The sequence below is a fragment of the Brassica oleracea genome, chromosome C5 (assembly GCF_000695525.1).
Source record: "Brassica oleracea var. oleracea cultivar TO1000 chromosome C5, BOL, whole genome shotgun sequence".
Classification (NCBI taxonomy): domain Eukaryota; kingdom Viridiplantae; phylum Streptophyta; class Magnoliopsida; order Brassicales; family Brassicaceae; genus Brassica; species Brassica oleracea.
This window is the reverse complement of record NC_027752.1, coordinates 6715257-6735596: the sequence shown is the minus strand read 5'-3', so window position 1 is coordinate 6735596 and position 20340 is coordinate 6715257. Positions and strand designations below refer to the sequence as shown.

The window sequence follows — 20340 nt, the reverse complement described above, 5'->3', positions numbered from 1 at the left end:
TTTTTGGAGAGAAGCTGGAGTTTTAGGCTCTTAGCGTTTCTATTTCGGTTTTTAGTTTTAGTGTAGTTTCAATTGTTGTTGAGGTTCCTTTTAAATCTTTATGGTGTTTTTGACACTTTCCATTTTCTCAAGAGTTAAAAAAAATTGGTTTGCGTTTCATGGCCTGATTTGTAAGATTTAAATATAAAGTTTTGGCCTTTTGGATAGTAGTTTGCTTTAGAATTTGTCATTTAGTTTGATTTTCGTCTAACCTTTCATTTGTTATGGCTTTCCATAAATTGGTTTGGTGGACAAAAGTTTTCAGTTGTTTTGGTCATTTTGACTTGCCTTATTCTTTATTATAAATAGTAACACTTAAATTATCAGTTAAACTAAAATCATGTTAACCAATTTTTATAGTAACAATCTAGCTAGAGAAATTTTCATGTCTGACCATTAATTTCTTACTTATACCATCATCTCTATAGTCTTATATTATAGAACCCTCAACAAACTATAAGTTCTAACATTTTCAAATTTATTAGGCAGAAAAAATAAAAGTAATAGTTTAAAATTTGTATACTAACTTATTATAATACATAATTCTAACATATATATATTCAAATAAAAAATTAATTAAGTATTCGACCTAACAATGGTGTCCAACGTCTGTGAAGAAGGGATGATCATCTCATACAGAACAAGCTTATGGGGGCACAGAAAATGGCTTCTCATAGGAGTTTGTATTATTTTCAGTTTTGAGCTTCGCGTAGATGCAGATTTGATTTATGCTCGCATAATCTTTGATTCACAATTGTTATAAAATTTTGTGGTATGTGATTATTATGATTTAAGCTTATGGAATAAGAGAGAAGAGTCTCATCATACTTTTCTATTGGCACACATGTGTTTATCTGGATAGATTTGCAGGTAGTTCGTAGGGATTTCAAAATATGTTCGCATGTTACTCTCTTTTGGCAATATCTATATGGGTCACTTGACCAAACATTTTCTCTTTTTGTTCGAAGGAACTTGAGAAAAGTCAGTGAAGCCTAAGCTTCTGAAGCTAATTGATGAAGTGTCCCAAAACACTAGGAGGAGAGGAGCTGACATAAGTGTTTTTTCAGAAAAAGAGAGGGGAGAGAGCTAGAGAGAGTTCACCTCGTGACGTCTCTTAGAAATGCTGCGAGGTCCGCAAAAGGACTTCAGAATCGAAAAAATTGTCAAGAGTTAGTAGCTTTCTTGGTAGGTTTTTACCATTGCCCTTTCAGTACATCAATTTAAAAAAAAAATTATTACAATTTAAAACTTTTACATTATAAGAGGGGTTTATGGAACACCAACCTTCTCTGTTAATGGGTTCGAATTTGTGGACACAACAGCTTTTAGGAGGTTTTACATTACAAAACTTCTTTTTAGATGATGGATAATTTAGTATGTATATATTTTCCTAATACTGAAAACATATATTATACCTACTAAAAGGAGTTAATGCAAATTCTGAGAAAATATGTCGGTAATTTGTAAGTATTATTTTATGATATTTTGGAGTATTCATTTTCTATTTTTCAAGGACCAACTATATTTGTTTGTGGATATTTATCATGTGTGTTGAATATTTCACCACCGTTAATTATCGAGTTTTAATTTGAGAAGATATATGATCACTACAAAATAAAATCAACTACTCTATTTAATCACGTAAATAATTTTCTTGGGAATTTTGTTTTATTGGATTAGACATCCATTTCTTAATTACACATGACACATCAGCGTAAATTTTAAAATTTATAATAAAATTCACATTTTTTACATTTGAACTATATATATTAACAATACATCAATGTTTCATAAATTGTCTTCGTAGCCTACAATACATCAAATAGTTATGGTTTTCTATTTTTTTATTAGTTTAGCCTAGATTTTGGTGGTAAAAAAAAAAACAATTACGGAATTCATTTTTTCAAATTTTTGTTGATGTGAGTTTGAAGAAACATAAAAAAAAAACATAAACATATTTTTTACTCAAATATAATAATTCATAAATTATAACCTAACATATTTTTTATAAATATTAAACAGAAACAATTAATATCTTATTTTATGCTGCTTGCTTATTTAAAAAAATTAGATTTTCTTCTGATTGTTTAAATTATAAAATTTAAGAAGAATTATATTAAAATCTATTAAATTCAAAACAAATAAATATTTTGAATACAGTGAAATATAAATATTTGTTTTCATATAGTAACAAATATATAATTTCTAAAATAAAAAGAAATAGTCAAATATGTAGTAAAAATAGTGAAAATTAAAAATAAAACAAAAATTTCATGAAAATTTTAAACAAATATTTTCATTTGCTACGGGCGGGTCCGGCCCTAGTTGTCTCATATATAAAAAGCCAAATCAAAAGTGCATTTTTCCAATTTAATTTGAATTGGTTATATGATTTCATAGAAAACTAAAACCTATAAAACTATTGAGGATGTGAGCCAATTTTCCTCAGACTAGTCGTAATTTATAAACCTACGAAACCTTACAAAAACCGGTATACTCCTAAAACAAACAAAATTCGGTTCGATCTCGATTACATTCGGTCCAATAAATTAGTTTCGGTTAGGTTGTTTTTAATTTTCGTACCAAAGATAAACACAAACCGCTTCAGTCCTCAGTCACAACCGTTTAAAATCTCGAGTCCCCCATTAATTTTCACGGCCAGACAAATTAAAATCATCCTCTGCTTCCGGTTAACGGAGATGACGAGTATAACCAACGCGGCGTTACCGTACATGTCACCAGAGAAAACAAGTTTGTCGTTGTCGTATTCCGCCGAGAGCGATTCGAGACCTGTAGATGCTGTTATCTTCGCGGGAGTTTCGCTGGTTCTCGGCACAGCCTGCAGACAATTGTTTAACGGCACCAGAGTTCCGTACAGCGTCGTTCTCCTCGTCATCGGCATCGTTCTCGGATCTCTAGGTTTTCATTAATTCAACGTTTGCTGCTTCTTTGTTTGTTTGTTTCCAACACTAGTAATATCTCAGTATATATATTTGATTCTGCAGAGTACGGGACTAATCACAACCTTGGGAAGATCGGCCATGGTATTCGTATCTGTAAGCTGACGTGTTCTTTCTCTACACTGTTACATTACAAAGCTTTGAACATGGCTGGCCATAAACATTTTAAAATAATTTTTACTATTAAAATTATTATAATTTATCAGTAGGTGTTATTGGTTTATATATTTTGATTGATTTAGAAATTCATATAATATTTACAAATCCATGTAAAATATACAGATTTTCAAATTTTCTCAAATTAGTATTTACAAATCCGGAAATTTTCTCTGGATCTGAAAGGGGTGTATTCAATATAATATAACATTTGAAGTGATTTGATTTTTAGTGGAGTTTTAGATAATTTCAATAAGTTGTAGAGATTTAGGTAATTTTTGTTAAACTACTCAATCTAACCTAAAACCATGGGATTTGGGTTTTATTTTTTTTTAACTAAGAAACTCCACCCAAACACCCTAAAATCACCTGAAAACTTTTAAACTCCACGAGTTAAAATATTTTCAATAACAGTGGATTTTATAGTACTCTATGGAATGTTAAGTTCAATAACAGTGGATTTTAAATGAGTTTTTAAAATTTATGTTTGAATAACATTGGATTTGTCATTTTAATACAAATCACTTAAAACTCTCAGTTGAATACACCTCAGGAGTCTTTGTATTTTTAACAAAGAAATCTATACAAATTCATTCAAATCCATTATAAAATCAAAACTATTAATAAATTCGTATGATTGAATTACACTTGATTTATATTAGAATTTATAAATCATAAAACCAATAACACTTGATTTCAATAAGTATGTTAAAATCATATAATCAATAACATTAGATTTAGTTTAGATTTCCAAATCCATTAAAATACACGGACCAATTCTTTTATACAGGGAATGATATTAACCCTGACCTACTTTTGGCTGTTTTTCTCCCTGCTCTTCTTTTTGAGAGCTCATTCTCCATGGATGTACACCAGATCAAGGTTTTTTATCTATCTTATATGTAAAGTCTGTGGTTTTGAGCTACTTTTTTTTGGTGTTTTTGGTTCTTGCTATTTGATTGATGATTGTCTATATCAATTTGCAGAGATGTCTTGGACAAATGGTTCTGCTTGCTGGCCCTGGTGTTTTGATTTCCACGTTTTGGATTGGTACTCTTTTGAAGGTAATGTATATATGCGTTTTATATGGAGACCGTGAACTATGACTATCTAGTCCATTACGTTGTAATTGTGTTGTGTTACCTGCAGCTCACTTTTCCATATAACTGGGATTGGAAAACTTCATTGTTGCTTGGAGCACTTTTAGGTGCTACCGACCCTGTGGCTGTTGTTGCTTTGCTGAAGGAGCTTGGTGCTAGTAAGAAGATGACCACTATAATTGAAGGGGAGTCCTTGATGAATGACGGGTAATCATCTCAAACGTGCCCAATCTAAAGGTGACTGTATGTCTTTTATGCTAATTTTTTTTTTATAAATTCTGGGTATCAGTTGTGATCTTCCAGTTATTCTTGAAGATGGTGATGGGGAGTACCTCTGATTGGGGTTTCATAATCAAATTTCTTGCTCAAAACTCGTTTGGAGCGTATGAATTCTTTTTCCCTTTATTAGCTTTGTATGTCATTGCTATTTTCTCAGATTATGTTGTTTGGTTCTTTTTGTTTTAGTGTAGGCATTGGTGTAGCGTTTGGCATTGCATCAGTTTTTTGGCTTAGATTCGTGTTTAATGACATAGTGGTTCAGATCACTGTAACGCTTTCAGTTAGCTATTTCGCGTATTACACTGTATGGTCTCTTCTCCACACGTTAATCTCAATGAGATAATCCTATATCTCTAGAAATCCTGAGAATTTTCTACCATGTGCAGGCTCAAGAGTGGGCTGGAGTTTCTGGAATTTTGACTGTGATAACTTTGGGGATGTAAGTCGTGGTGAATTATCCCTTCTTTCATTTTTTTTTTTGTATTAGAAAGTAACTTTTGTAATAAATAATTGTAATAGGTTTTTCGCTGCATTTGCAAAGACAGCATTTAAGGGTGACAGCTACCAGAGTTTGCATCACTTCTGGTATTTTACAACTCAGTGTTCTTTAGTTTATCATTAGTAAGGAAATTATATTAAGTTTATATGTAAGTATATGACTGTCTTCTTGATTTTGTAGGGAAATGGTCGCTTATATTGCAAACACATTAGTTTTTATACTCAGGTAAATGTATCTGGAATCGTTATGAACTCTTGCTATACTGCTGTCAATGTTTAGCTGGTTGATACAATTACATTGGATTTGTTTCTCTTGTGAATTGCAGTGGTGTTATTATTGCTGTAGGCGACTTTAGCAGTCGGAAAATAACTTGCGAAGGTGCCTTTCACATTTGATGTTCCGGATTTAGTTTTTGTTCTGTTTTCACGAGATACAAACAAAGGTTTTCACCTAGAGTTTGATGATGTATATCTCTAATTGTCACTGAACGTAAATAACGTTATTTTTTCCTAAATGCACCACTTGTTCCTGATATTATCCCTGCATTAAATTCCTCTTTTTTTTTACATAATATTTGTTCCAAGGAAACACTCATGACTCATCAGCCTTTTCTTACCAGGAGCCTCGTGGGGCTTTCTTTTCCTCTTATACTTGTATGTCCAACTATCCCGCTGTGTTATGGTTGGAGTTCTGTACCCATTGCTACGTCGTTTTGGCTACGGCTTAGATTGGAAGGAATCCATCATACTCACGTGGTCTGGATTAAGGGGTGCTGTGTCCCTATCACTCGCTCTAGCTGTAAAAGTGAGTTCTGTTATAAATGATCATTTTGTTCATGCAAGAGCTATATGAACTTATATATCTAGTTGTCTCTTTTTACTGTACCTTTATACTCATGCCATCAGTTCCTTCGCTTTGACACACTATGGCTCTCTGTCATAAATTTCAGCAATCAAGTGGCAATTCGTATATTAGTTCGGAGACGGGAACAAGGGTGAGGTTTAAATTTTATTTTGTCTTTTGGGATTTTTTTATTTTGGTTATCTTGAGGTTGCAGCTGTTTTGCAGTTTCTGTTCTTTACTGGTGGGATTGTGTTCCTAACTTTGGTTGTTAATGGATCCACTACCCAATTCCTATTGCACCTTCTTCGCATGAACACTTTAACGGGCACCAAGGTATGGATTTTAATCATATGTTCTCTTGTAATGCTACTTTTCAAAATTTAGATGCTAATGTTTGCGATCTCACTCTGGTAGTTGATTGAACTTTTGATCATTTGTGTTTGTGCTTATACATACACAAGTGGCTGCATCTTTCCATCAGTGTGTGTATATTGTCGTACGTTTTGTGTGTGTTTGGATTCAACCTGATTCGGAATGTTTCTGATTCGTTAAAATGTAGTGTTTTGAAACTACTGCTACCGGAATATAATGATTGTGTGTTTCCCCTCTTTGTGTTTTCCCTGTTGGCAGAAAAGAATACTGGAGTATACAAAGTTTGAAATGATGAACACCGCCTTCAAAGCTTTTGAAAATCTAGGAGATGACGAGGAGCTTGGATCTGCTGATTGGCATACAGTTTTAGGACATATTCCAAGTTTGAAAAAATTACAAGGGGAACAAGTTAATCCTCATGATGGGTGTGAGGCTGGCAATGTTGACCCAAGGAATATAATGGACATACGTATACGCTTCTTAAATGGTATTTCACAATGCCTACATGAATCTTCTTGTTGTCAAACTATTTAGCTAGCTATCGATTTGAGACTCTTGCACATGTATCAGGTGTCCAGGCAGCTTACTGGGAGATGCTTGATGATGGGAGAATCACACAAGGTACTGCCAACGTTTTGATGCAATCAGTAGATGAGGCACTCGACCTTGTTTCTACAGAGTCTTTATGCGACTGGAGAGGTTTGAAACCGTGTGTTCGTTTCCCAAAGTATTACAAGTTTCTTCAATCAAGAATCATCCCCCGCAAGTTGGTCAGTTATTTAATCGTTGAAAGACTCGAATCTGCTTGCTACATTTCCTCTGCATTTCTCCGTGCCCATAGGATTGCGCGACAGCAATTGCATGGCTTTCTAGGTATGCATCACCCTGTTTTGTTATATCTCTATGTTAGTATTCGTTGAGACTCTGCGTAACAATTCAGAAACAAAGACTAAAACATTACCGTTTGCTTCGTCATTTTCTCAGCCATATTTGTTTCCTTGGCGCAGGTAACAGTGACATTGCTTCTTTTGTAATCAATGAAAGTGAGGTGGAAGGAGAAGAAGCAAAACAGTTCTTGGAAGATGTCCGTGATTCATTTCCTCAGGTTTGAAACCATATTTATTTTTCTTGAAACCCATGAAATACGCCAGGTATTAGTTTATACATATATATGCTTATATTACATCTAACTTGTGAGCGTCCAGGTTTTGAATGCTTTGAAAACAAGACAAGTAACACATTACGTGCTGAATCATCTAAATGGGTATATCAAAAACCTTGAGAAGGTTGGACTGTTACAAGGAAAAGAGGTTTCTCATCTTCATGACGCTGTCCAGGTACGGTACCCACACTATTGTTTAGATTCTTTTGTCCTCACTGTTTTTTTTTTTTTTTTTTGGTCAAAATTTTGTCCTCGCTGTTCTTTATATTTTTGTCTCTTAATTCTTCAGTCTGACTTGAAGAAGCTCCTGAGAAATCCTCCTTTACTAACACTTCCAAATGCAAACGATTTGATCACCACCAATCCCTTATTGAGACCTCTCTGAGCAATGTTAGCTCCAGCTTCAAGGAGCTTTTGGACATGGACGAGACAGACTCATGAACCTATCCTGTTGGTTTCAAGATTTCAATTCAGACTCTTCTTGTCAGAATCAACTCGAGGAGACTCAGTTTCATGAGGGGGTCAGGAACTCGTTCTTTACTTTTTACTTCTTTTTTTTTGGCAGTTTCAGGATCCGAGTTCATGCATATAGTTTTACTTGTAGAGAAAATACATTTTCAAGGGGAAATTGTAAAATAGTTATTGAATAAATTTGAGAGGCAAAAAGTAAGTAAATAAATTTAAGCTATTATGGTTTAATTGGGACTCAAGGAAATTAATATCAATATCAATAACAAAACTAAAAACGCGTTAACTTGGTACCACAGAAAGAAGAGAGTCTAGGACCACTTCAGCCGCTAGCCAATAACCCGATTTAACCGAGTAAGCACCTGATTTGTTAAACTTCCACACCCAGAAATCTTCTTTAGACGTCACCGGTTGGTTATTCAAAAGAATTTGGATGTCTGAAGGCACAAAAACCTCTTCCAATGCCTGAATATTCCATCTTCTATTTTGGAAATCTATCAGCTCCCTTACCCTCAAATTCACATTGAATGTACAGTTTTTTATCCAGGGAGCTCTCATGCCGTACCCATCCGCTTCATCTTCTACCCATTTGTCCGTCCAAACGTGTATAGAGTTTCCATCGCCAACTCGTTTCTGCAGACCTTTAAGTATCAGTTCCCTCCCAGATAACAAACTTCTCCAAGCAAAGGATGGCTTGTCACCCAGTTTGGCGTCCAAAAAGTTAGAACTTGGAAAGTATCTGCTCTTGAGGAATCGGGCCAACAAGCAGTGGGGGAAAGTAAGAACTTTCCAGGCCTGTTTAGCCAGCAACGCCTGATTAAAGGCTTCCAAGTCTCTAAATCCCATTCCACCACTCTCCTTTGGCAAGCAAAGCTTCTCCCAAGCTATCCAATGGATTTTCCTAATATGCGCATCAGATCCCCACCAGAAGTTTGCCATGGCACTGGACATATTGGCACAGATTGTTTTCGGGAGTTTAAAGACTGACATCGCAAAAACAGGCAGGGCCGATGCTGACGTCTTTAATAATATTTCTTTGCCGGCCTGTGATAGGTTCCTTAGGTACCAAGCATTCAGTCTACCATTCACCTTTCCTTTTAAATAGCCTAGCAGGTCTACCTTAGAGCCGCTAAAGCATTCCGGCAGCCCCAAATATTTGCTTGAACCTCCTTCATTCGAGATACCCAGCACCCTCTGAATCGCAAGTTTAACAGCGGGATCAACCTTAGATCCAAAGGATACGGCTGATTTCTGCAAGTTGATCGTCTGTCCTGTTGCACAGCCATACACCTCGAGCACTTGGTTCAGAGTCCTAGCTTGATTTTCAGACGCTTTGCACATAAACAAACTGTCGTCGGCAAATAGCAAATGGTGAACTGAGGGCCCCTCCTCAACAAACTTCAAGCCGTTTAGCAAGCTTAATCTTTCTGCTCTATTCAATAGGTGTGTAAGCCCTTCCGTACACAACACAAATAGAAACGGCGAGAGGGGATCACCTTGTCGTAGACCACGTTGCGGTTTGACCATCCCAAAAGGTTGATCATTCACCAGTACTGCAAAGGAAACAGAAGTGACGCATGCCATAATCAGCTTAACCCATCTGGCGTCGAAACCAATAGCCTCCATCAAGCTCCTAAGATAGCTCCATTCCACCTTGTCGTATGCCTTTGACATGTCCGTTTTCACCACCATTGTCTCAGTCATGATGCTCGGATTAGTCCGTATAGCATGAACCGCTTCATGGGCAATTGCAATGTTATCTGTAATCAGCCTCTCCGCCACGAAGGCAGATTGATTGACGGATATCAGCTCAGGGAGGATGGGCTGTAGGCGATATACCAATACCTTTGCGATGATTTTATACAGGACGGAGCATAAACTTATCGGTCGCATATCAGCCATAGTCTCGGGCTCCTGGACTTTAGGTATGAGACAGATATATGTGAAGTTCCAATCCGCCGGCATTCTCCCTGTTACAAAGAACTTCTTTACTTCAGCTGATACTCTTGGCCCTATCTCATCCCAATATTGCTGGAAGAAGAAACCCGACATTCCATCCGGCCCTGGAGCACTTGCGCCTTTTATACTGAAGACAGCACATTTGATTTCCTCATCAGAAACTTCGACGGTCATTTGCCGGTTCATTTCATCTGAAACTCTTGGTCTCATATCCTGTAGCAAAGGCTGGTAGCTTGGGGGATTAGAAGATCTGAAAAGCTCATTAAAGTAGTCGACCGCCACTTGAGCTTTTGCTGCTTCTGACCATTGCTCTACTCCATTCCCATTCTTGATTCTAACCAGTCTTTTCTTCGCTCTGTTTGCCTTAACCGATTCATGAAAGAAGTTGGAGTTTCGGTCACCATATTTAAGCCATTTTTCCATGCTTCTCTGCTGCCAGTAGAGTTCCTCTTCTTTATACGCTCTACATAGCTCTTTCTTTATCACCCTGATCGCATGCCAACACGGGTAGTTTCTTGATTGAAACCATTCTAGCCTCCTCTCCAAAATATGAATTTTATCTTTGGCATTGAAGACCCTCTGTTTCTTCCATTCACTCAAAGCACCACGACAGTCTCGAAGTCTTTTCGCCACATTTCTATTTTCGGACCCTTCCGCTGCACCTCTCCACGCCTCTATGATCTTATGTTTCACTCCCGGTTGAAACAAGAATTTTTTGTCAAATCTGAACTGACCCACTCTTCTTTCTTGATAAGCTTGAAGTTTCAGTAGCACAGGTCTGTGATCAGAGCCTCGTTTGTCCAGGAACCTCTGATTCGACCCAGGAAAAAATCTCAGCCAAGCTTTATTCCCAAAAGCCCTGTCTAGACAACATTGGATCCACTTATGCCATCTTTGCCCCGCCCATGTAAATCTGATGCCAGATGACTCTAGTTCTTCCATTCCACAAGCCGCAAGCATATCCCCAAAAGGTTTGAATGAAGCTTCAGATCTCATGGGGCCTCCCGTTTTTTCATCATTGTTGAGGATGTCATTGAAGTCTCCAATTAAGCACCACTTATCTCTTCTGGTGACCCCTATCCTGCTGATTCTTTCCCAAACAATCTCCTTCCCCTCTGAAGACGGTTCACCATATAAACATGAGAGGAAAAAACTAACCTCTCCATATTGAACCTGCATATCGATCAGATTCTTATTTGCATATTTAATATCCAGCTTGATGTCGCTTTTCCAAAATAATGCCAAGCCCCCACTCAAGCCTCTCGGATCAATTGTGAATACCCTATCATACCCGAGCCACTGCTGCAAATCCACCAAAATGTTTCTACAATTCTTAGTCTCCATTAAGAACATGATCTCCGGGAAATGAGTTCGACGTATTTCCCGGAGTCTCTGAATTGTCAGGTCTTGAGTACGTCCCAAGCCCTGGCAATTCCAGCTCAATATGCTCATTAAATATTGGGCGATCCCTTCCTCGGGATCACCTTTAGGGTTTTAGACTTCTCCGAAACTAGAAGATCCCCAACTTCAGTTTCTACCTTTCTCTTCTTACTCCCTTCCACTCTCTTATCAGCTGCTTTATCCCATAGGACTCCCTCTTCCTTTTCCGCGTTCAAAAGCAGCCTAGGATTTCTTCTTGACTTGGGAGGACGTCTACGCTGATATGTTTTCTTCTTAGTCCCGGATGAAGCACACGGTTCCGAAAAACCAGTACTAAACACCGTCGAACTAGGAGGAGAACCCATATAAATGGCATCAAACTTAGTGTCATCACTTCCACCCATTGTGATCTTTTCAGCGTTCCATCGTCCTGCTGTATCAGCTCTGATTGCAGAAGCCATAAATTTCTCCTGTTGGTTTCTGCCTTCCAAAGGCTTCTTTAATTCCTCATAGCTGAAAACTATCCCTTTCCCTCTGTCAAAGTCTTGAGAAATAATGGGAGGTGTCTCAAGTCTCAACATTGTACGCTTCAGCATAGGATCTTGTTCCACCGCAGCTACCGAGCCTCTCACTCTTTCTTGCCTCACGTATCTGTCCTCTTCGGTGGCCAACATCATATACTGTCTCATTTCATCCAGCACCTCTTTTATTATTTTCGGCTTTCCAGTAATTGAACTTATCCCCACCTGATCTTCAGTAAGAACTCCAAAAAGAGGATCATTTTCTTTTAAAACAACTTGTTTTACTTCCATCTCCTTTGAGATCCTTTGGCTTCTTACAAGAGTTTCATCTTTTCTTCTTTTCACTACCAGAGGACACACCTTTTGCTCATGGTTCAGCCTATGACAAGTAAAGCATCGCTTTTGGATCCTTTCATAGTCAAAATGGATCATTCAAAAGTAAACCTATTATTAATCACTTTTATGCAACATATATTATCCCAAAATATATACATATTTCCAAAATCATAAATGAATTTTGTATGAAATGAAGAAAAATAAGAACGAGCCAACGCGTATTGAGAATTTTAACGCGGTCACTGTATATCGTTACAACGCTTCCTAATTCCTATATTAGAGTCACGTCGGCAGTTCCAGCTTGCAGACCACATATCTCCTCACTACTACTAAACCAAATCAAACCGACATAAACCGAGCAGAAAGAAAAAAAGAAATGGCTGGAAGAGAATCTAGTCTAGTCCCAAAGAGAGGAGAAGTCCTGAGAAGAGTTTTGAGAGTTGTTTTCTCTTCTTGTCTTTGGTTCTCTTCCCGGAGAAGTAGACAGTCTCGCGTCCGATCATCTTCTTTTGTCACACCTTCTCTTGAAATCATCAAGCATTAGGGAAACTTTATTATATATTAGGATCAACCAAATAAGGATGAAACCCAACTCTCTGTTTTCTTCTTTCAACTTGCTTCTTGATAAAGAGTCGACGACCCATACGATACAAGATGGTTTCAGAGTCATCCAGAGGACACTTCAAAAATGTTGTAGTAGTTATGTATAGGCCACTGTAGTGTTTACTTTATTTTTTTTGTGTAGTCGTAAATCTCATTATAGAAACTTAAAGTCTGTTTTATTTTCTATTAATGTTTCATATTGTTTCAAACATGTCTCATCTATTGTAACGTTGTTTGATACAATCGAAGTGAAGCAAGTAAAAATAGTACCATGGTTAAAAGCAAGAGTTTGGTTTTGAGAGTTTATGCTGGTAATTAGCCATGCTATATGTTCCAGTATTGTGATATCAATAATATCGTGTGTACCATAGTAGGAAGACGCATGATCAAGGCAAATGCAAAACAAAGTATCAGATGGTAAAGAGGAGTTTGCCAAAACGCTACCTCAGAACTAGCTGCAAAACGAACTTAATTCTGTAATAATCTTTCCTCTTCAATCTAAAACTTCCATAGATAATAGATGCGATGGGCCAAGGTAAAGATGTGTTAAAAAAGATAGCAGTACATATAGTTTTGGCCACCAAGTTTTGAAAACATCTAAAGAAGAAATCAAAATGCATTTCTCTGCATCCACCAGCTAACTCTCTATCTCTTCCTCCCACCACGTTCTCTCAAAGACAGTGTTAAGATTTCTCCTGCTCCGACATTGTAATGTGCCAGCGACATGTTGTCCTTTAAGAACCCAGCTTTTCCACTCAACTTCTGTTTGTTTGCTGGAATTTGTGTTTCACCAGCTATCTTCTCTTTCAAACTTCCAACGTTTTCGGATAATGACTGCACTGTGATCTCAATGACTTGCCCAATGTCCACGTTTGGAACAGAGACCCTGATCGTAGCAGAACCCTGCATACATTTAAAACAAAATTATGTAAGACACAACTCAGACAAAAGAAAAGGATTGAAGGGTTTATAGAAAACATTACCGGATGCTGAGCAAGGAACTGTTCTTCTGGAACAAGAGCCGACTCGTCGAATTTTTGTCTCTTTGGCTCTGGCTCCTCAGGAAGAGGCGGCGGTGCCTCCTCATGTGGTGGTGGAGGCGGCATCCCATGCATAGGTGGTGGTTGCATCATCCCATGCATAGTTGGTGGAAGCTGACCATATGGTCTTGGAACTTGAAGATGAGCAAATTGTGATCCCGGTGGAGGCGGCACAGGCATGCCATGCTGCATTTGTGGAGGCCGGTTCATCATCATCGGCTGGTGTCCAGGTGGCCCAGGCATCGAGAGCTGGTGTTGTGGATGCATGGGTTGCACCATTGGAACACCTAATGGCCTGGGCGGACCGGGGTATTGAACAGACGGAGGAGGGCGAGGCACGTTCAAGGCGAGATTGGGAGGTGGTGGCAATGGCCTGACTATTGGGACGCCTGGTCGAGGAGGAGGAAGAGCAGCTGGACCAGGGAAGCTATTTGGATCTCCATATTGCTCCTCTCCATTAGCATTCTGAGCCAAGGCTTGGTTTGCTGTGCGACCTATACTTCCTGTGTGACCATCCCATATTACTTGACTTGGCTGCTCATCTTTCTTCTTCTCAATCTCTGCTTTTACAGCATTTGAGACTTCTTCTTCTGTTGTCCCGAAAATATCAGGACGCAGACGAGCAAGCCCGACTATGTTCTTAGCAATCTCGTCGTCTTGTGCAAGAGTAGTCTCGCGAATCTTAGCAAACATCCGATCCTTCTGCTCTTTGAACTTAGGATCAATAAGCGAAATCCGCATGTGCTCAGACATCTCGCTAATAGGAATCAGCTCGCCAGTAATTGGAGATATAACAACTTTAGTAGGATCTCTCTCTGTCGGGATCCTATCTTCTGGCCTCTTCCAGTTCTTAACAATCCTCATAGGTGCTTCCTCATCGTTCAAAGTTTCAATCTTTACAGAGCCACCATTCGCTTCCAAGTTCGCTGCTCTCATTCCTTCCGCAACAAGCCTGACTTCTTCTTCATCCATTTCCATCTCGACTTCCTTTCCAGGCTCCACAACTTCATCTTCCTCCATCGCTGATGATACTTTGCTCCTCCTTATGACTTCCTCGAGCGTCATAGGCGGTGGCAACTCATCGTCCTCCTCGTCGGCAAAATCAATCGATTCAACAACCACGAAGTCATGCCAATCAATCATAGCCATCTGCACTCTCTCCTGCTCTTTCTCGTCCTCTTCCTTCTTCCTCTGCTGCTCCTGAGAACGATCCCATTCAAGACGATGCAAACAGCGCTCAAGAACAGTAGTCAAATCAGTAGCGCTCTTCCTCAGCTTCTCCTTCAAGTCTTCAGGAGGCTTTAGCACATCAAAGTACGCATCAACCAGAGCAGTGAAAAAAGAGAACAAACTATGAGTTGGCTTCATAAAATGAAACTGAGGATTGTTACTCTCTCTACTCTGCAACCCAGTCAAGAAAGACTTCCCATTCCTTGCCACAAACTGTGCAGTGAGCTTAATATACTCAAGCTCCTCCCCTGTAATCCCTTCAGGAAGTCTAACTGTATACTTCTCAGGCTCAGGAGGCTCAAGAGGCTTAGGGGGAACCCGAAACTGAGCCTGAAGGTCCGCCTGTGCCTCACCTGCTTCACCATCACCATCACCACCATCAAGCTGAAGACTTGCACCATCAGGACCGTCAGTATCATCACCCTGAGCTCCATCTTGATTCTGAGCACGGTACTCAGCAAGCTTGTGCTGGTAAAAGGCGTGATAAGGATCTGAACTCGTCAAAAAGTTGAACTTAGCGTTCTTGGCATTGCTGGCGATGATCCTCTTCTCGAACTCCAAACCGTTCTTGGAGACGAACTGAGCAGTCTTCTCTACAATACTTCTGATATCCGGAGGAGGGTGAATGATTCCGATGGTCCTCGTGTGAGTGGCTACAGACTCCGGAGCTTGGTTTGAGCTGCTTTGAAGCTCTTTCTCTTCGGCTTCCTGATCCGTTAGCTGCGAAGGAGGAAGCGGACCGAGGTTGCCGTCGGTGGGAGGAGCCTCGAGTGGGAGTATCTGCGACGAACTGAACATCTTTTTTTTTCTTCCTGTAAATGGATTCAAATCAGATCTTCGTTTCGACCTAATTGAACTCGGCTCTAGAGACTATCGAAACTACTCAAAAACCAAGATGCGATGTCGATAGAGATGAGAGACTTCGTACCTCAGCTGTTAGGGAAGAGCGCTGCCGCGAGAACCGTCGTGAAGTAGAGGAGAAGCGGAGGAGAAAGCAGTTCGAGATTTGAGAAGCGCTTAGAAAGACGATTCGATGAGCAAACAGGAAGGAGATGGAGAAATCCTCCCGAGTAGAATTGAACTGAGCCCTAACAGATTAATGAACAACAGAGTTGTATTCAGATTTTAAATGGGCTTTTAAACTTGGGCTGAAAGACGGCCTTTTTAAGTAGTTCGCCTCCATTGTATTCTTTTCAATGCAAATTTTTAACGTCAAATCTCATGTATTATATAAACTACGAAAAAGTTCTAGCCTGAACTAAGATACTAATTTGAAATTTGGTCCAGTGAATCTCTGTGTCAAATTAATGTAGTCTTTACAGTGCAGCCTCTATTTATTTATGAGATATTAATCTTGAGAACCATGAATATGTTCTAGTACACTATTGATTTAAACTTTTACTCAAGATTAAGCTTTATTAGATCGAAAGTTTAACCAGTCTGAAATGATCATTGCAGTTAAATAATACTCAAACTCAAGTGTGAGGACAAACATAAATTATTTTTAACGGGATACTAAATATACTACTAGTTAGAATCTCACACGTTTGATTTTGAAATTTGTTTGTTTCATTATAAATTAGTGCAACTTTACAAGATCTTTAAATTGCTCTATTGATTTACACTGTAATTTTCTAATAAAAAGACTTGCGGAGAGATCGTTCAAAATATTATAGCTTTCTCTCATCGTTATTAAATTTAGCTAGTGGTCTTATGAAGTGGACCCAAGCCACTAAGGTCAAAAGCTACACTGGTCCTTTGCAGGAGGAAAAATAATCGTAGCGACCAGTCGATTAGTAGCTAATGTTCAATTTAATTTTGATTAGTTTAGCAAAGAGCACATTAAGTATTGTTGATTTGTTAACCAATCCACGTCACTTTCCACCTGAAGATATGTATGTTTTGTACACATGCTAAACACTTGTTTATCAGAGGAAACAGCAGTGCAACTTAAATTTTTTGCAGTATAACTCATGCCGACAAACGTCAGTTTTCATAAACATGACGCCATGTATGCATCTGACTGAGGGCAGATCGATCTAGGTCTTATCATAAATTATGCTGGATTTGGTTTCATTTTAATAAATTATATACTTTGGAATAAAGTTTGAACTAAAGAGTGATTCAAATTAAAAATGCTATTTAAAAATCATCAAGTTTATACGAATTTAAAATTTCTTCTCTTGTAACTTTTATTTTAATTTAAAATTTTCCTATGCCCTTTTGCACTTACTACATGGTAGACAAAAAGAATCAAGTATGTTGAACATATATGTAAGATAGTAATGATTTGTTGCCTTACAACTACTCTCCTAGAAAATTGGAATTATGTTGAACATATATGTAAGGTCCTAAATACTCTCACTTTTTTTTTTCTTGCTTTTCAATACATTCATCTCTTTTACTTTATTTTCTGTAGTATTTATTCTTCTTCACGCTATCGTTTACTTATTGGGACCTTTATTTATTTGTTAGTCTCTACTCTCTACTAAATATATTTCCTTAAAGAACAAAGGTGGGATGCTATGGGAGAAAAGAGTAAAGAACAAAAAAAAAGCACGAACATGCAAACACATAATACACCAAAACGAATATTTTAGAACTTTTTTGTTGATTCAAATTTTTGGCTAGTAAGTTTGTAAATAATTCTTGGTTCTTTGTCGAATAAACAAAAAAAACAGAAAAAAAAAATCTCAATAGCAAAAAAGAACACGAAAAAAAAAAACAGAAAAACGCATAACCATTTTTCATTATATACACGAAGACGTTTAAACATGACAACCAATGATTAACGTTGTCTCATCATCTCATATACACACTACTTACTATCTAGAAAGATTGCCCTGTCTAGGTACTAGTATTACATATCTCATCCCTTGGTTCTTATTATAGTAATTGTACCCCTCCCTGATGTTTGTATCTTTGTGAAAGCAACCACGACTTTGCCTGAAAGACCCGGTCCATGAGCAGAGAGACACGGACGGCATGCAAAGGCTCCAACCGGATGCCGAACTGGCCGAGCCGACGGCATGAGAATCTTCTTGTTTATGTCGTTTAGGGTTACATCTTCTTCTCGACCACCTGGTTTCACCAGTCCAAATGGATACACCACTCTCTTCTTATTGTCACAGTAATGTTTCTCTGTACACATGTGAAATTAGTATGTATTTAAAGATTAACACAGAATATCATATTATGTAGACAGCTAAACGCAAATGAGAATAAAGAATCTGATCCCAGATTATATACAATTCATTCTGAATGAAATAAATCATACATACCTGAAGTGGATGAAGATGGCTCGAAAGAGTGTTTCGGCTGATTTGAAGATTCTGAAAAAATATTGATGGATGAATTTGGAGATTCATCTGCTCAATATATAAGAAAATCAAGTCAAAAACATAAAATTTATTCATGAAGACTATGAAACACCAGTACTAAAATAGTAAGCATACACACATATATATTATATATTATATGGGTGACAATTATAAAAAGTAGAACTCACCTGCAAACTGACTACTCGTGCAGCTATAATTCTCAGAGATTCTCCAATCATTCTGCATAATTATAATACGCAGTCAACCAAATCAGTTTCACAATACTTTAAAAATGTCATTTAACCAGAAAGTTAGAATTTTTTGAACAATTATGTTAATGACTAACAAAAAAAACAGAGTAAATATGCAAACCTGATCATTGTCAAAGTGATTATTTGGTTTGTCCTCGGCGTTGAACGAAAGACGTCTCCGCTTGCTTTTCACACTGAATTTGATGAGTGCGTCTTCGAGGTAGCCGGTGGATACGTCACCGATAATATCCACCTCCGGCGAACGGAGTATATGCCCCGGCGATTCATCAATGTTGTAACATGCATCTACAAGTACATTGCGCGGCCAAATTCCTCGCGAGCATTATTATATGGAATTTATAGAATTACTCAAATACATCATCTTTCAACAAAAAAATACATTATTTTGTCTGCATGAAGCCATCCACTTATGTATATCAGCATGCCTAACATAAATCATACCTATATATACATACATGAGTGTGTGGCAGTTGTATAATATACCTAAGTTGAAGTTTTGGTTGAAGAGTGATCCAAGGTCATGGAGATCCCAAGTGGGGAGAGAGTCGAAAAGCTCACTCATTGTTTTTATTTTCTTTATGAGATGTTCCTTGTGTGAATGTGTTGAATTCAGGGGATACCATGTACGTATTTATCTTTGTGGGTTGTGAGGAAATTTTTAAAAGTAAATTAAATAACTAAAAAGGAGAAAAAGGCAAACCACTATAGAAATTAAGGAGAAAATTTATTTCTTAACGCAGTCAAATTGTAAAGAATATGGGGTGATGGGTAGTTGCCATGGGTGATATCCACGGTTCTATTTATTTCTACAGTATTAAATTCAGAGAAATTAAGTTTTAATTTTTTTTTTAAAACGCTCTTGAAATAACTTACAGCTGTATAAGTGTTTTGCAGAGCCAAATATCCAAAGTAATTTTTTAGTGTTTTCTATAAAATTATACAGCAATAAAATTTAAAGCCACAATAAAAATTTACAGAATTTTTTCTACAGTAAAAATTTTAAATCTGCAACCATTATCAATCGGACCCATGACAATAGTGGTTGGATAGTGTGTCCATCATCACGATTAATTTCAACAAGATAAAATTTACTGGTTTATCCGTGAGATGGTGAATTGTCATTTTTGTATACTAATTCTTATACCGCATAAAGTTTTTTTTAAAAGAAAAATATCATTTCTATGTATTCCTCCAGTACAGATTTCACAATATATTGACATTTACCAGTGTATAAGACAAAAAAAAATGGACATTAACGTTTTAAAATTTGAGTGGGGCTAGGTAAATAGGGAACTGAATAATGGCTAAAGGCGACGATACTATCATCATGATTTCTATGTTCTATTGCTTCTCATGCATGTTATTCATGGAAGATAGATAGCGTGGTAGATACATGACATACAGCTTGATTTGTGGTTCTGTTACGTACGTACTAGACTATTAAAGCAATGATATGTTATTTTATGTTTGGTTTGTACATCTACATGAATGAGATCATCAATAATATTTATGATGGATTCAAAAGGAGAAAGCTGCTTATCGCCAGTTGTGAATATTGTCCTTGAGCTGGGTTTTGAAGTTTGAATTAGACTGCTAGTGAATATACAAGACCTTTGAACGCGTCGGAATGCTCATACATTCAATCAATATTAGATTAGATGAAGAATTGTCTTTCGTTTTACTTAAAATAAAAAATTATGCATCATTCTCATACCGATGGCAGCTTCGAATGTATCATATACAAATTTTCGTTCTCTGAAAATATAGAAAAAGTAAATCTGTACCCTAATATCTGCCATAA

General features: G+C 37.5%; 3 protein-coding genes across 4 annotated transcripts; 1 reads left to right on the top strand and 2 right to left on the bottom strand.

The window, feature by feature from the left end:
- The first annotated feature begins 2677 nt into the window (after positions 1–2677).
- On the top strand, positions 2678–8066 carry LOC106344109 (sodium/hydrogen exchanger 8). Its single transcript, XM_013783496.1, has 19 exons — positions 2678–2958; positions 3045–3095; positions 3946–4037; positions 4142–4219; positions 4305–4462; positions 4537–4638; positions 4721–4838; positions 4921–4973; positions 5054–5119; positions 5214–5258; positions 5359–5411; positions 5653–5837; positions 5983–6027; positions 6102–6209; positions 6507–6735; positions 6819–7121; positions 7256–7353; positions 7454–7585; positions 7700–8066. Exons 1-19 carry the CDS (start codon positions 2739–2741, stop codon positions 7793–7795), a joined length of 2232 nt encoding a protein of 743 aa, XP_013638950.1. The 5' UTR covers positions 2678–2738; the 3' UTR covers positions 7796–8066.
- Positions 8067–13162: 5096 nt separating this feature from the next.
- On the bottom strand, positions 13163–16042 carry LOC106295191 (probable splicing factor 3A subunit 1). The gene is made up of 3 exons (XM_013731026.1): positions 15876–16042; positions 13661–15759; positions 13163–13580 (listed from the first exon to the last, which is right to left on the bottom strand). Exons 2-3 carry the CDS (start codon positions 15743–15745, stop codon positions 13323–13325), a joined length of 2343 nt encoding a protein of 780 aa, XP_013586480.1. The 5' UTR covers positions 15746–15759; positions 15876–16042; the 3' UTR covers positions 13163–13322.
- A 1628-nt stretch (positions 16043–17670) lies between these two features.
- LOC106293610 lies at positions 17671–19128 on the bottom strand. 2 transcript variants are annotated; one of them, XM_013729285.1, is made up of 5 exons: positions 18981–19128; positions 18640–18824; positions 18456–18507; positions 18229–18315; positions 17671–18088 (listed from the first exon to the last, which is right to left on the bottom strand). In XM_013729285.1, exons 1-5 carry the CDS (start codon positions 19099–19101, stop codon positions 17817–17819), a joined length of 717 nt encoding a protein of 238 aa, XP_013584739.1. In that variant the 5' UTR covers positions 19102–19128; the 3' UTR covers positions 17671–17816. The 2 variants fall into 2 exon arrangements, with proteins under 2 accessions (XP_013584739.1, XP_013584740.1); XM_013729286.1 differs by having other exon boundaries at positions 19023–19128.
- Between the last annotated feature and the right edge of the window lie 1212 nt (positions 19129–20340).

Excerpts from the sequence above, each read along its gene's own strand:
- LOC106344109 (XM_013783496.1), top strand. The coding sequence starts at position 2,739 with ATGACGAGTATAACCAACGCGGCGTTACCGTACATGTCACCAGAGAAA. Across the intron at positions 6,736-6,818 it reads ACGTATACGCTTCTTAAATG|GTGTCCAGGCAGCTTACTGG; the intron begins GTATTTCACAAT and ends CACATGTATCAG. Across the intron at positions 7,586-7,699 it reads ATCTTCATGACGCTGTCCAG|TCTGACTTGAAGAAGCTCCT; the intron begins GTACGGTACCCA and ends TTAATTCTTCAG.
- LOC106295191 (XM_013731026.1), bottom strand. The coding sequence starts at position 15,745 with ATGTTCAGTTCGTCGCAGATACTCCCACTCGAGGCTCCTCCCACCGAC. Across the intron at positions 13,581-13,660 it reads AGTTCCTTGCTCAGCATCCG|GGTTCTGCTACGATCAGGGT; the intron begins GTAATGTTTTCT and ends AAATGTATGCAG.
- LOC106293610 (XM_013729285.1), bottom strand. The coding sequence starts at position 19,101 with ATGAGTGAGCTTTTCGACTCTCTCCCCACTTGGGATCTCCATGACCTT. Across the intron at positions 18,825-18,980 it reads ACTCATGTATGTATATATAG|ATGCATGTTACAACATTGAT; the intron begins GTATGATTTATG and ends ATGTACTTGTAG. Across the intron at positions 18,089-18,228 it reads GCCATCTTCATCCACTTCAG|AGAAACATTACTGTGACAAT; the intron begins GTATGTATGATT and ends ACATGTGTACAG.